Below are 14959 nucleotides of genomic sequence, written 5' to 3' on the forward strand. Positions count from 1 at the left end.
CTGGATAATTTTGTTATTCTGGTCTCTCACTGTTAAAATAAATATACCATTAAAATTATAGACCGATCATTTATTTGGCAGTGGGCAAATGTACAAAATTAGCAGGGGATTGAATACTTTTTTCCCCCTCACTGTAGCTAGGTCTATAAAAATCTTACAGGATTTTATGGGGAAGAGTATCTGTATATAAAATAAAGGAAAATGTAGTGTAAAAAAATAAATAAAAAACATAGCAAGTGTTTTATTTACAATGGCAAAATCATTTGACAACTTCCAACGTCTCTAAAACATATTACTGAAAAGAAGGCTTCTTTCAAAAACTAGTAAAATATATGTACATACAATTAAATTCCACCAGCTAGCCTTGTGTCACATTATGCAAGAAATATGAACACCATTAACGTGCAGCTGTACCTTTATTAACAAAGAATAAAAAAAAAACATGTAGTAAGCACTGGGCATTCTTACAAAATAGTAATATGTATGCCTGTTAGCTCAGACCATGAGCACTGCACACCACAGCCTGCTTCCAGTGTTCAGAGCTGCTGGCCATGCTGTTTCTATCAGTGATTCATGATGTAGACAAGTGGACATGTCTGTTTCATAATGTCCACTTCATGAAAGGACAGGCCAGAATTACCAATAAGTACAGAGCAGCCACTGAAGGATGCATCACTAATGGTCTGAGAGTACACAGTTATTTAAAGTTTTAGTTCACCTTTATATATATAAAAAAAAACCCACACACAAAACTCTATGCCATGTGTCAATTACAAGACCTGTGGGCTGAATCCGGCTGCCAGTTATGTGGCCCTCGTACACAGTGGAACTCCATCTCGCCACCTCCAGCTCTCACCCCCTGCTCCTGCTTTTACCTGTATACACAGAAGCCGTCTGTGTATACAAGAGACAGCTTTCCTATCTGCAGAACCTGTATCTAATAGTTCCCTGAATGCACTCATGGCAGGGACAGATCTCCAGAATCATAGAGAGAACAATCTTCCTGCAAGGCGAGGCAGAGTTGCCTACACAGGGAGGTACTAAAGCTTGATACATGTGTAGTAATGCCATCTACATGGGGGGGTACTAGGAGAGAGTAGAGATGCAAAGAACCTTTCGGAATGGGGAAATTGGGGATTGCACACAGCACACCCCTGAATTCTGCACTTTGCATGCCATGTAGCCAAAAAGATCAGTAGTCTTACAGATACAACCGGCCTTTTGAGGGCAACCATAATGTTGATGCATTCCACAATTGAGTTTGGCATCCCTGTATACTAATCCGATTTTAAAAATTTGCATTTACGCTCCTCCCATTCCTATAAACCATTTGTGCATGGAGTAAAGCCTGCCCTAACTCGTCTGCCCAGCCAACGTCATACTATCAACAGAGCAAGGGGTGGGAGGAGCTGCAGATCTAAATAGAGAGCTCCTCTCTCCCCCTGCCCTGCTAATATGATGACATTGTCAGCCGGGCAAAGGGGCTGGGAGAGGACACGCAGGCACGCCGCACAGCAGGTGAACGGCGACTGTTGTCTGTGGCAGCCCTGTGCGGACTGTGGTCGCCGCTCATCAGATTTCACAGGACCATCCTGTCCTTTTCTAGGACGAGTGCCATCCTATTTCTGAGCCACGCACATGAGAATTTAGTTTAGTAGCTGCGACAGGAAAGAGCTGTTGAGGCTATCTTTGGCAACAGGAGACAGTATTGTGCATATGCTGGGTGCTTGCTCTTGTACCCCTAAGGGGGCACTTGTCCCAACAGCTGACCTGTCCTAGAGAAGAGGACAGGACGGAGCTGTAAAAACCATCAGAATCATTTGGGGCAGGCTTCATTCCGTGCACAAATGACCTACAGATATGGGAAAAGTATCAATGCATCTTTAAAAATGGTATTCGTCTAGCACTAAGGAATGTTTTTTTTATGGACTGCACTCCACAGGGGTGTTTTTATTTTAATTTTTTTAAAGGTGAACCTAAATGTATCTACTAGGGTAGCCTACTGCTTCTTTATGCATGTTATAAATGCTGCATATTGTTTTTAGAAGGTATAGCTTCCATTAAACATTTCTTATGCAGCTTCCATATTGAGAACTGCGAAAGCTTCATAGAATATATTTTAAGGATTTATCCATCCTGCATGCAAAAGAAAAAGCAACCATAAAAAAATATAGTTTAATTAAATACAAAAAATACAAAGGTCAGAGAACTTTTGTAATCAATCCTAGGCTAAATTGTTAAATTCCATCAATGCATATTACTACACAATAACTCTCTTTTCCAAATAGCCATCTTTAGAAGGCAAGTTTCTTCATCATGAGGTAAATACGGGAATCCACTTCAAAACCATGAAGATTATTAGCATCTCCCTGTAGTCTCATCAATAGACCACCATACGATACATATGCAGACCTGAAGGAAAGCAGAACATAGTAAGTAAAAATTTTGTAACAGAAAGATGACTGTGATAAAGCGTAGATAAAGAAAAATAAATGCTTACAGGCGAGTAGCAGCTTCTGTGGATGTTTCGTCCCCTTCTATCCTGTAGACTTTTCCATACATGACATATTCAAACTGGTCAGCTCTAAAAAAAAAAAAACAAAAAAAAAAAAACATAACATCTCATGAACTACACGAGTCAAAAAGTAAACAATATCCTTATTTTCCAAAAATAATCCACATTAAGTCCTGTAATCCAGGAGTCCCCAACCCTCAGGCCATGGATCGCCGGTCTGTTTCTGATCGGGTCGTACAGCAGGAGATAAGCGGCAAACACAGACCACGGTCGCCGCTCACCTCCTGCTGTGCAACCATGCCAGTGTGTCCTCTCCCGACCCCTCTGCCCACCTGGCCGACAATGTCATCCTATCAGCAGGGCAGGGGGCGGGAGGCGCTCTCCATTTCGATCTACAGCTCCCCCCCCCCTTTGCCCTGCTGATAGTATGACATCGTTGGCTGGGTGCGGGAGCTGTAAGAGGACTGTTAACAGCCTCTGCTCTGCAGGTAGGAGTCCTGAGCAGGGATTGATGTTAGAGAGAAAAGGAGGGGAGGGGGAGACAGCAGCGACACTGTAATGGAAAGGGGGGTCTGTGATGTAAAGGGGGCACTGTAATATAAAGAGGACTGCACTGCAAAGTGGCACTGTTATAGTGCCCCTTTACATCACAGTCTCACTTACTTTTAGCCCCTGTACACACGGTCGGAGATTCTGCCAACCAAATCCGTCGGATTTAGTCCGACGGATTTTGTCCGAAACTGTTGCATACACACGGTCGGGCCAAGTTGGCGAAAAATCCGATCTTTCAGAACGTGATGACGTAATTTCGTTACGATGGGACTACATTCAGGCTAGTAGCCAATAGCTTTGATGTAGGAATTTGATCTGAGCATGCGTGGCACTTGGTCCGATCAAAATGCTATACACATGATCGGATTAGGTCCGACCAGCCCAGTTGGTCGGGAAATATTTCCAACATGTTGGAAAATTGGGTCGGACGGAATCAGTCCGATGCATACCACACAGTCAGATTATCTGACGACACGGTCCGATAAGACGCATTCCGACAGATTCTCCGACCGTGTGTACAGGGCTTTACAGTGCAGTCCCCTTTATATCAGTGCCCCCTTTACATCACAGGGGACTGCACTGTAATGTAAAGGGGGTCTGTGATGTGAAGGAGAACTGAATACACTGTGGGAACACTTGAAAGGGGGACTTGAGATGAGATGTAAAGGGAGGCAGGGGCGTTGGACACTGATATAAAGGAGGGCTTTACTGTAAAGAGGGGTTATGGTGTGAAAGGGGCCCGAGGACAGACTTCATGAATATCTCATCCCCTGACCTGTCCACTATAAACACAACATCCTCCCCGAGCCCGCCACCCCCCTCCCCCCAGTACCTAGAAAAATTGGCTGCCATGAAACGGGTCACTGGTGAAAAAGAGGTTGAGGACCACTGCTGTAATCTATTGTTCAATTAATTCTTTCTTATGGTGTTTTTCTGCCTCTCTTTAACCACTTGCCAACCAGCCGCCGTCATTATACTGCAGGAAGTCGATATGTTCCTGCGAACTGCCGTAGCTGTCCTTTGGCTCTTTAAGCAGGGATAGCAGGTGTGCACATGTGCATGGCCAGCTGTCGCAATGATGGCTGGCCACGTGCGATCACGGGCATGAGAGCCAGTACAGGGACATGTGTGTTCTTTGAGGAGAGACAGATAGTTGTTCCTACTAGCTAGCAATGATGATCTGTCATCTCCTCTAGTTAGTCCCATCGCTCTACAATTAAAAACACACACGAGGGAACACAGTTAAACCCTTCCCTGCTAGTGTGCATTTACATAGTAATCATTTTTTTAGCACTGATCGCTGTATAAATGTCAATGGCCACCCCCCCCCCCCCCCAAAAAAAAAAAATCACTGATCACCGCCATTACTGGTGAAAAAAATAATAATAAAACTGACATAAATCTTTCCCCCCATTATGTAGATGCTATAACTTTTGCGCAAACCAATCAATATAAGCTTATTGTGATTTTGCTTTTGTAGGAATTAGAATTGGTAATGCACCTGGAAGGGCGGTCATCATTGGGGTTGTACTCTCCATCATCTAATGTTCCATCCTCATATAGGGTATTGGCAATAACCAAGCGAAATTTATCACCTGAGAACAAATATACCATAGAAATTACAGGTACACATTACAAAAAATAATTCAATAAATTAGTCAGGACTTGTGTCAATGAGCTTTGGCCTTGCATAAATGGCATCAGTTTGCCACTTTTCAGATAATTTAAAGTTCTATGAGAAGTGTATCTGGCCCGCAGTCAACCTCTGACATGATTTATGCAGATTTTGCATTCCCATAGAGTTGTATGGGAAAACAAAAAAAAAAATCCCATTGACACAGGCCCCAAGTCTGTTTGAAGTCTCAGAGGGGAAAGCAGACAGTAGTAAATACTTCAAGTATACTGTTGTATGTATATGGTGTGAACCATACAATATACGGCACTATGTACACAGTGAAACATGGACATACTTCATACTGTTCTACATATACAATGCTCACTGTATGATACACAGCCCACATTACTACTTTGTATATTATACTTCATTACATGAATATACCACACTGTAAGCATTATACACCACGGTAGAGAATGTATATTTTGATGGAAATTGTGAATCACCACAAACCGGAGTGTGACAACATTACCATTCTCCTTTTTATGAAGCTAGATTCATTTTAAATGGAGTTTTTATTTGCCATCTGTATCCCATTTGGAAGCTTCCCATCTCATATACTAGACAAATAGAGAGGAAGAATCTCCCTAAAGTGGCACAGACAGCAATAAAAACCTTGCAGGTGTTCTAATCCCTCTCCACTCTGTCCAGAAAAACAAAACAAAAAAGGCTTTGACTTTAGCATTTCAGACAATTAAAATCTGTCAGCTGCAAAGAAAGCATCACCGTCTTACACAGCATGTGCAGGTTACTATAAAGATACATGACAAACAGTGGCGGCCAACAGATATGAGGGGGAAGAGAAGCAGTCAATCACAGGAAGCAGAGAAGAAATGGAAAAGGACATCGGAAGCAAAGAAGCATAAAGGGCTTACAGACTAGGCAAATGACAGACAATGGCTGAGCTGCCAGTGTTGCTATGAATGTGGAGAAGAATAGAGATAATAAGGTACAGTGGAAATCAGGTCAGGTAGTGACAGCTGTGAGGTGATTTAAGGGAACAATGAGGCAGAACCAAGCAGCCTTACAGCAGGACAGCAACATATGCATAGTAAGAAAAATTTAATTTTGGGGGCAGAATACTCCAGGACTAAGATTCTGATATTGCATACTTTATATATAGTACATGAAAAGCGAGAGTATCAAAAACTAACCAAGATCCACAGGATATATCTGAATGTTCACATCAAGGATAAGGTCCATCTTAAAAGACTCACTTTCACAATGCAGCCTGGAGACTGGGGAGAAAATATAAACATGTAACAGTCTTCTATACAGACTTTAGATTTACATTGCTTTCTTGTTTTTCCATTTCTTTTGTTAAAAGTTGTTCCACAAATGTGAATAAAGCATGATTATTATTCACTGCATCTAATTTATGCCAATACATAATGGTGCTCTCATCCTTTTCTCATAATAGTTATCTTCAGTTAAACTTGAGAAATAAACTTACAGTGCATATGTAATTATTGTGCATGTACAGTTATACAAGTAATAAAACAACAGTGGGTTCATCTTCAATTGTCTGTCTGACTTATATGTGCATTTATTTTATTACAAGGGAAAGCTTGTGGTTTGGGTTTGCCGGTAGGGGGGGGGGGGGGGGGGTGTAAACTGGGTCAAAAGATGGAGGTGTAGAATAGGCGAAAGGGAAGGTATTTGGAAGTCGTGGGTCAGATAGAAGAGCCTGTTGAGGGTTTCAGGTTGGTGGGAAGGAGAGAAGAGAATACTGCACAAAATGCAGGTTTGAATGCAGCGGTCAGGAAGATAAATTAGGGAAACAAGTTGTAATTTATTAATGCAAACCTTATATGAGATATCTTGCTTGATATCAAAAAGTCAAATTATGCAAGACTGGATTAGGAATGCAGTTGCAGTAGTTGCTAATGCTATTTACCACACCTCCTCAACATAAAGTAGACAGGTGTGGGGTCAGTGGCAAGGGCTTGTAATTAGGGATGCACCGAATGGGTTTTTTGGTGCCGAAACCGATACCGAAAATGAAAAATACACTAGGCCGAAAACCGATACCGAAACAGCACTGATACCGAAAATGACTGTTTTAAAAAAATATCTTTATACAGGAGGTGGTCAGAGACTGGCGACATGGTTCAGGAGGTGGTCAGAGACTGGCGACATGGTACAGGAGGTGGTCAGAGACTGGCGACATGGTACATGAGGTGGTCAGAGACTGGCGACATGATAAAAGAGATAAGTGTGGTGTCCCCTCGTGCAGCCAGTGTTGTGTCCCCTCGTGCAGCCAGTGATGCAGCAAAGAGAGAGGAGAGCCGCCTCCGCTGTCTGGTTCAATAGAGCACCGGGAACATCACAGCTTTAAATTTCAATAGCTGTGTGTTCCCCCGTCGCGCGCCGTCGCATACAGCCCCTCCCCCTTGTCCGGGGAACTGTGATAGACAGATCCCCCGTCCATCTGGACAGGAGATCTGTCTATCAAAGTTCCCCGAACAAGGGGGAGGGGCTGTATGCGACGGCGGAACACACAGCTATTGAAATTAAAGCTGTGATGTTCCCGGCGCTCTATTGAACCAGACGGCGGAGGTTGCTCTCCTGCGCTATACACCTCCCGTGATGGGCGGCACCAGGGGCGGTGCTCCGCCCCCGCTCAGGCCCCACCCCATTTTCGGCTCAATTATCGGCCGTTTTTTCCTTTCTGCAAATTGCCGAAAGGGCCATTTTCGGCCGATATGTTTCGGCGGACGAAATTTTGGTGCATCCCTACTTGTAATAGATATATTGAATCCAGGTGGCCTATGTGTTATAAAATGTATAATGGTGCACTTTTAAAGCAAATCTCCAAGCATGACCACATTTACATCCAAACCTCATATGCCCCCTCTACATCATGCCCTAGTAATAGTTTTCCTTTTACCATCTTCTATAGTTATAAACAAGTTTTATTACTCCCTATCATGTCATCAACAGGCTTTGAAAAATCTTGCAGGAGAAGCTGCTTAGGGGAGGAATCTGTAGACTATTACGTCAGTACCAGCTTATATAGGCATGTAGCTTATATAGGCATGTCCCTCAAAGTCCACAGCATTCAGCCTTCTGATTGCCTAGAGAAACCCATCTAAATAGCTCAAAATCAATTTTAGATTTTGCACTAGAGAAGTTCTATAAACTGAAAGGAGCATGCTCTGAAACAACCTCTCTCAACCTGGAGTTTCTTATTTCTACCTCCCATCTGATAATGCCTGGATAGTTCTACACCAATGGCACTTTTTTTTTATCTGTCTGTAAGGTGACATTCTATCCACCCCTGTAAAAGGGTAATTTTCTTCCACTAGCCACCATTATACGGGCTCTTGTTCCCACTGACCCCAAGAATTTATATTAGCAGGGTTGTGAAGAAGGGCAGGACTAAGTGGAGATAGGCAGGGATCAAAGCAATGCTAAGCTGTGGAGAGGGGTGGGACTAAAAAGGAGTCATGACAGAGTGGGGAGGCAGAAACTATCTGTGCTTCAATGTATGCAGTGATTGGCATATGTCACCATCGCCTCAATAAGGCTGATCAAAGCTAATCTAAAAGGCGAGTCCTGTCTCCCAGAAAATAGGCGTGGCTGTAGTGACCAGCCCCCTCCATTGAAAATTGAAACCCTGATGACATGATTTAAAAAAGAACTGTAATAAAATGGACACAACTATGGAGGAAACCATAGCTCTTCTATATATGGTGAGCACATTGCTGCATTTCAGCATCTTTTTGGCCTGTACATAAGTTTTAAGTGCCATTGTGGCAGGACCCAGCACATTTGTTTATAAGATGGAAGAATGGAATAAAACTGATTCCTTAAACTGTAATATGGATAGGTCAAAAATGTAATACTGACATATAATCTAACACATAGGTTGGACTTTTTTTTAAACCTCACCTACTATGTAACATTTTATTTGCAATAATGTGGAAAAGCATCATGAACTATTGCCAAGCAAGCCAGATTTAAACTTTACCTCGATCAAACTTTCTTCCTTCAGGGTCAATATCCTTTACATCAAAGATATCTTCAAACAGAATTCCAGCCATGATGTCCTACAGACACTATGGGGAAAAGAATAAATGAAGCACAGCATTACAATACTGAGGGAAAAAAAAAAAAGAAGGATTTACTAAAGGGTTCAGGACATTTTCTTCTCACTCACTTGAGACTAGATTTCTCTAGTCTAGTGGATGCAATATTCATGAATAAACCTGTTTCCTTAGATCCTTTTTCGCACTAAACTTTGGTACACATCCTAGATTACTTGTGCTCGGACTTAAAGCTTAAATTAATATATATTCTAGGGCTGCAACTAACGATTATTTTCATAATCGATTATTGTTTCGACTAATCGGTTAATAACCTAAAAAAAAAAAAAAATTTGTTGTTGGGCAGATTAAAAAACACAAATTTCCGCAAAAACGCATTATTACATGCTTTTCTGCAGCTTCTCCATTGAAGTATATTGAACCAAAATAGCACAGTTTTTGCATTAAAAAAAGTCCTTGTCTTTTCCAAATACACTACAGCTGAAAAAAATCATGGATGTGAATGTGTCCCATAGGAAACCATGTAAATGAACTGTAGTGTGTTTCTGCAAAAAGCACCAAAAAGCACAGAGGTGTGACCCAGGCCTGAGATGTTTAGTAACATAATGGGGTTAAAAAAACTAAAATTATTACAAAAAGAGCAAATAATCGCTACTGTAAGGGGTTCATTTTTTACTATGGACAGTGAAAGTAATATTAACAGTAGCGATTTGCTCTTTGTACTATAAAGGGTTAATTTTTTTTTTTTTAACCCCATTACAGTGGTGTGAAAAAGTGTTTGCCCCCTTCCTCATTTCCTGTTCCTTTGCATGTTTGTCACACTTAAGTGTTTCGGAACATCAAACCAATTTAAACAATATTCAAGGACAACACAAGTAAACACAAAATGCAATTTGTAAATGAAGGTGTTTATTATTAAAGGTGAAAAAAAATCCAAACCATCATGGCCCTGTGTGAAAAAGTGATTGCCCCCTAAACCTAATAACTGGTTGGGCCACCCTTAGCAGCAACAACTGCAACCAAGCGTTTGCGATAACGTGCAATGAGGCTTTTACAGCGTCCTGGAGGAATTTTGGCCCACTCATCTTTGCAGAATTGTCCTAATTCAGTTACATTAGAGGGTTTTCGAGCATGAACGGCCTTTTTAAGGTCATACCACAACATCTCAATAGGATTCAGGTCAGGACTTTGGCTAGGCCACTCCAAAGTCTTCATTTTGTTTTTCTTCAGCCATTCGGTGGTGGACTTGCTGGTGTGTTTAGGATCATTGTCCTGCTGCAGAACCCAAGTTGGTTTTAGCTTGAGTACACGAACAGATGGTCGGACATTCTCCTTCAGGATCTCTTGGTAGACAGCAGAATTCATAGTTCCTTTTATCACGGCAAGTCTTCCAGGTCCTGAAGCAGCAAAACAACACCAGACCATCACACTACCACCACCATATTTTACTGTTGGTATAATGTTCTTTTTATGAAATGCAGTGTTCCTTCTACGCCAAATATACTTGGACACACACCTTCCAAAGAGTTCCACTTTTGTCTCATCGGTCCACAGAATGTTGTCCCAAAAGTCTTGGGGATCATCAAGATGTGTTGTGGAGAAATTGAGACGAGCTTTGATGTTCTTTTTGCTCAGCAGTGGTTTTCTCCTTGGAACTCTGCCATGCAGGCCATTTTTGCCCAGTCTTTTCCTGATGGTGGAGGCATGAACGCTGACCTTAACTGAGGCAAGTGAGGCCTGCAGTTCCTTGGACGTTGTTGTGGGGTCTTTTGTGACCTCTTGGATGAGTCGTCGCTGCGCTCTTGGGGTAATTTTGGGCGGCCGGCCACTCCTGGGAAGGTTCACCACTGTTCCATGTCTTCGCCATTTGTGGATAATGGCTCTCACTGTGGTTCGCTGGATTCCCAAAGCTTTGGAAATGGCTTTATAACCCTTTCCAGACTGATAGATCTCAATTACTTTCTTTCTCAATTGTTCCTGAATTTCTTTGGGTCTCGGCATGATGTGTAGCTTTTAAGGATCTTCTGGTGGACCTTACTGTGTCAAGCAGCTCCTATTTAAGTGATGCCTTGATTGTGAACAGGTGTGGCAATAATCAGGCCTGGGTGTGGCTAGAGAAATTGAACTCAGGTGTGGACAACCACAGTTATAGTATGTTTTAACAAGGGGGGCAATCACTTTTTCACACAGGGCCATGATGGTTTGGAATTTTTTTCACCTTTAATAATAAACACCTTCATTTACAAATTGCATTTTGTGTTTACTTGTGTTGTCCTTGACTATTGTTTAAATTGGTTTGATGTTCCGAAACACTTAAGTGTGACAAACATGCAAAGGAACAGGAAATGAGGAAGGGGGCAAACACTTTTTCACACCACTGTATGTTAGTGGCCGATTAATCGATTATGAAAATGGTAATGGATTCATTTCATAATCGATTGTCGATTAGTTTCGGCCCTAGTATATTCCAAAATGTAATAGCTACTACCTGATATCATCTGTTGTCATAACTATTCCATCACCGAAAAGTTGAGGTTTAAAGATAGAAGGGGGTCCTTCACTCAGCATAGGCACCATTTACAAAGCACCTTGCATTTTTTTTTTTAACAAATGCAAAATGTTATCTGATTGGACAAGGTGGGGGATTGAGATGCCACCACCCCCTCTTCTCCACCAAAGAACACATTGTGTTCATTAAGAAAAAAGGCAAGGCATTCTGTGAATGGCGCCTGTGCCGAACAAACACCCCCATGTGGTTACTATGCAGCAGAGCATTTGCAACTACTAGCAATTCTCTAATTTCACAATAGAACATTACCGTTTCCCCGAAAATAAGACCTAGCGTGATTGTTGGTCATGGCTGAAATATAAGCCCTACCCCCCCAAATAAGCCATAGTTCAAGACCTTGAAGGTCTTATTTTCAGGGTAGGGCCTATTTTTGGGGAAACAGGGTAGGGATTATATGGGGGGTAGGGCTTATTTGGGGGTAGGGCTTATATTGCAGCCATCACCGAGAATCACGCTAGGTCTTATTTTCAGGGAAACAGGGTAGGTGCATAGGCCTACTCATCAATTCATATGCATACCTGGAGTTCAGCTTTAAAGCGTCTGTAACCGTAAATTGGATCCTGTTACTTTAAAGCATGTTAAAAAGCACAGCTGTGTAATTTGGTCCCCTGTATCACCCGAAATACCTGGCCGATCCTACCTGGTTGTGCCCTCCCCCTATAAACTAACCTCGGTTTATCATGGCAGCTGAGCCCCGACACTGTGGTCATTTTACGTGCCTCCATCATCAGCAGCTCTCCTCTGTCCTCTCTCCCGTCCGTCCTGGGCCATGTTTTACTGACATGAGTATGCACAGGTGCTGCGTGGATTCCTGTGCCATGCAGTCCTATTGATGTCTATGCTGCTTCCAATGCAAAATCTGTGTGGGTGCACTGCCCTGAACACACCCAGGGCGAGTTTAGGGTCATGCACCCACATCCACACATATGTTCTATTAGGACACAGTGGCTTTTCGCACACAAGGCCATCTAGGAGCAGTGCAGCACCTGTCCCAGAATTGTAGTGCAACCAGGAGGAGAAGGGACAGTTGCAGCGTCCAGCCCCGCTGCAGGTAGCATGTGAAGACTTAAGGCAGGCTGCCGCTGAACACTGCACCAGTATGGGTTCAGGAGTAGCCCTGAACGCAATGGGTCCTAAATACAGGTACCATTCTGTACGGCGTTGGTACGGAGCTGATCTGTTTACAGGAGACTGGAAGGGGGTTGTTTTTGGCTACAGTATTGTGCACACATTGTTGGCTCTGGTTTAGTGTATAAGGCTAATTATCTGTGATATGAGGCGATGGGATGAAGAAACAGGAGCTTGAATTCCTACAAGTCTTCTCTATGCCATGTCACAGTCCGATCAGAAAGAATAGCATGGCCGAAGACCAGCGCACACTGTACTCAGAACATTACACAGCACCCCGACTTGTTAATTTCATCTGAACGCAATGTAACATCTAATATAGACGGACAAAGCACAAATGACGATACATACCTATAAACACTGGATAAACAGGCCGTTCAGAGCCTTACAGACACGCTGCTCAGGAGTACCACTACTTCCGGGGGTCGCCACTTCCGCTTCCTGTCAGCTATGTAATCTTTGGTACCCTGCTGGAACGCACCGTGCGTTTCAGTGCAGAGCTCGTGGTGTGTCTGTGATCTCCCCTGTTTCGTCAGATTAGGTGACCCGTCAGAATGTGTAACGGAAGTGACGTTTCATTGCCGCCATCTTGCTACACCCCTAACTACTCCACAGTAAGGAAACACTGAGAAGGCGGCAAGCGGACATCTTTTTACACCCACTTGAGTTTGCATTTTATACTTTTTCTTACCAGTAAACTGAGTTTATATAGTGAAATAAAGTACTTACAACTACCATAGCTCTCAACTGTCCCCTATTTCAAGGGACTGTCCCTGATTTGGAGCAATATCCCTGTGTCCCTCATTCCTCCTCATTTGTTCCTCATTTTGGTCTGATCTATATAGATGTATATAAAATGCACTTTTTAGCTATCAAAACGTGTTTTCCAGTGCTAAACCTTTCATCTGATTTCTAAATTGCTGCATTTGTAAATTCCAAAAGCCAATATAAAGGAATAGTAGAGGTAAAAAAAAAAAAAAATGGGTTTAACCAATCTTGTTTTTTGTACAATTCTCCTTTAAGGGGGCGTGGTAATGGGTGTGTCCTATGCCTGCATACTTTTGCTGATAGGTGTCCCTCATTCCTATCTCAAAAAGTTGGGCGGTATAAACGATGTGTGAATGTTTACATGTTGAATTTTAAAAGCAGCAAACTTCTGCCCCATTAGCAAACCTGTGAGATCAACAGGCTTGCCGTAGCTTTTAAAATTCAACATCTAAACAGTAAGACAGAGTTATAAGTACTGTATTTCACTATATAAATTCAGTTTACTGTTCTAAAAACATGTACAATGCAAATCTCCGGTGGGTGTAACTAAATGTCCACTTGCCCCCTTATTAGTGTATCCTTACTGCGGATGAGTGCAGGGTGTAGCAAAATGGCAGTGACGAAGCGTCACTTCCGTTACACATTCTGACAGGTTGCTTAATCTGATAAAACACCATCAGATATGGCAACCCGTCAGAATTGGTAACAAAAGTGCCGCCATCTTGGCTGAGGCATGAGAAACAAGCACAAACCATAGCAACCAATCAGATGTTACCTTTCAGTTCATGGGAAAATTCGAACTTCAATTTAGCTGTAAAGCAGCCCTTGTGCTGTTTTTTTTTTTTCTCCAGTTTCAATGAACCAGTTCCAAGGGATCATTGCCACCTCCTCCCTTTAAACCCACACACATATTAATTACACAGATTCTGTGGCTGATTAAGGTGGTAATTAAACTCACTTGGTGCCTTATCTGCATTAAATTAGCCTCAGAACCAGTGTAATTCGTGTGTTTAGTTGTAAAGGGGTGAGGTGGCAACCCATATGCTTACAATTTAATTTAGCTAGAACCTCAGTTGTCAGAGTCCCGTAACAAAAACAAAAATGAAAAAGTGCAGCTGTGTTTGGCAGTCATGGCATACTGGGGTTACGGTTTACTTACTAAGGTTGCATTCACACCTATGTGTTTTTAAATGAACCCAAAATCAAAAATAGAACATATTTCTTATAACTTACTGGTCCTTAGATGTGGTGCTTGTGTTTTTTTTCCTATATTTTCACCTGGTGATTCTTTCAGTAACCCACTGCCGGTCTCAGGTTCCGTTCACACATGCCGCGACTCACAGCAGGGGTCCGGTGTGTCCCTGTTCACTGTTCAGGTGAAAATCAGGTCCAAATCTTTGCTTGAATTCGGACCTGAATCAGATCAGAAGACCGCCAGGACCTTTTCCAAATGTGGACCGCACCCCCCTGAATCTCCTGTCAGAAACTCGCATCCAATTTGCATATATCTGAACCCGGCCTTAGACTCAGTTTACATCTGTGCATTTTGCAGCGCATAAAAACACTTGTTATGAAAATACATTGAAGGATCTTACAAAGATTTGTGAATGCACAATGCTTGTACCACTCTTCTAAACTTAGAACATAGAGCAGATGCTGCTCCTAATTAAATTGGTAGTAAAGTCTTTTTTTTTTTTCACTTG

General features: G+C 42.4%; 1 protein-coding gene across 1 annotated transcript; it reads right to left on the bottom strand.

The window, feature by feature from the left end:
- Positions 1-217: 217 nt before the first annotated feature.
- POLR2H (RNA polymerase II, I and III subunit H) lies at positions 218-13003 on the bottom strand. The gene is made up of 6 exons (XM_077487740.1): positions 12840-13003; positions 8716-8803; positions 5897-5980; positions 4569-4662; positions 2501-2584; positions 218-2412 (listed from the first exon to the last, which is right to left on the bottom strand). Exons 2-6 carry the CDS (start codon positions 8786-8788, stop codon positions 2295-2297), a joined length of 453 nt encoding a protein of 150 aa, XP_077343866.1. The 5' UTR covers positions 8789-8803; positions 12840-13003; the 3' UTR covers positions 218-2294.
- Between the last annotated feature and the right edge of the window lie 1956 nt (positions 13004-14959).

The sequence above is a fragment of the Lithobates pipiens genome, unplaced genomic scaffold (assembly GCF_037356315.1).
Source record: "Lithobates pipiens isolate NorthernLeopardFrog02 unplaced genomic scaffold, aLitPip1_a1.2 Scaffold_18, whole genome shotgun sequence".
NCBI classification, from domain to species: domain Eukaryota; kingdom Metazoa; phylum Chordata; class Amphibia; order Anura; family Ranidae; genus Lithobates; species Lithobates pipiens.

Excerpts from the sequence above, each read along its gene's own strand:
- POLR2H (XM_077487740.1), bottom strand. The coding sequence starts at position 8,788 with ATGGCTGGAATTCTGTTTGAAGATATCTTTGATGTAAAGGATATTGAC. Across the intron at positions 5,981-8,715 it reads AGGAAGAAAGTTTGATCGAG|TCTCCAGGCTGCATTGTGAA; the intron begins GTAAAGTTTAAA and ends TTTTCTCCCCAG. Across the intron at positions 2,413-2,500 it reads ACAGAAGCTGCTACTCGCCT|GTCTGCATATGTATCGTATG; the intron begins GTAAGCATTTAT and ends GCTTTCCTTCAG.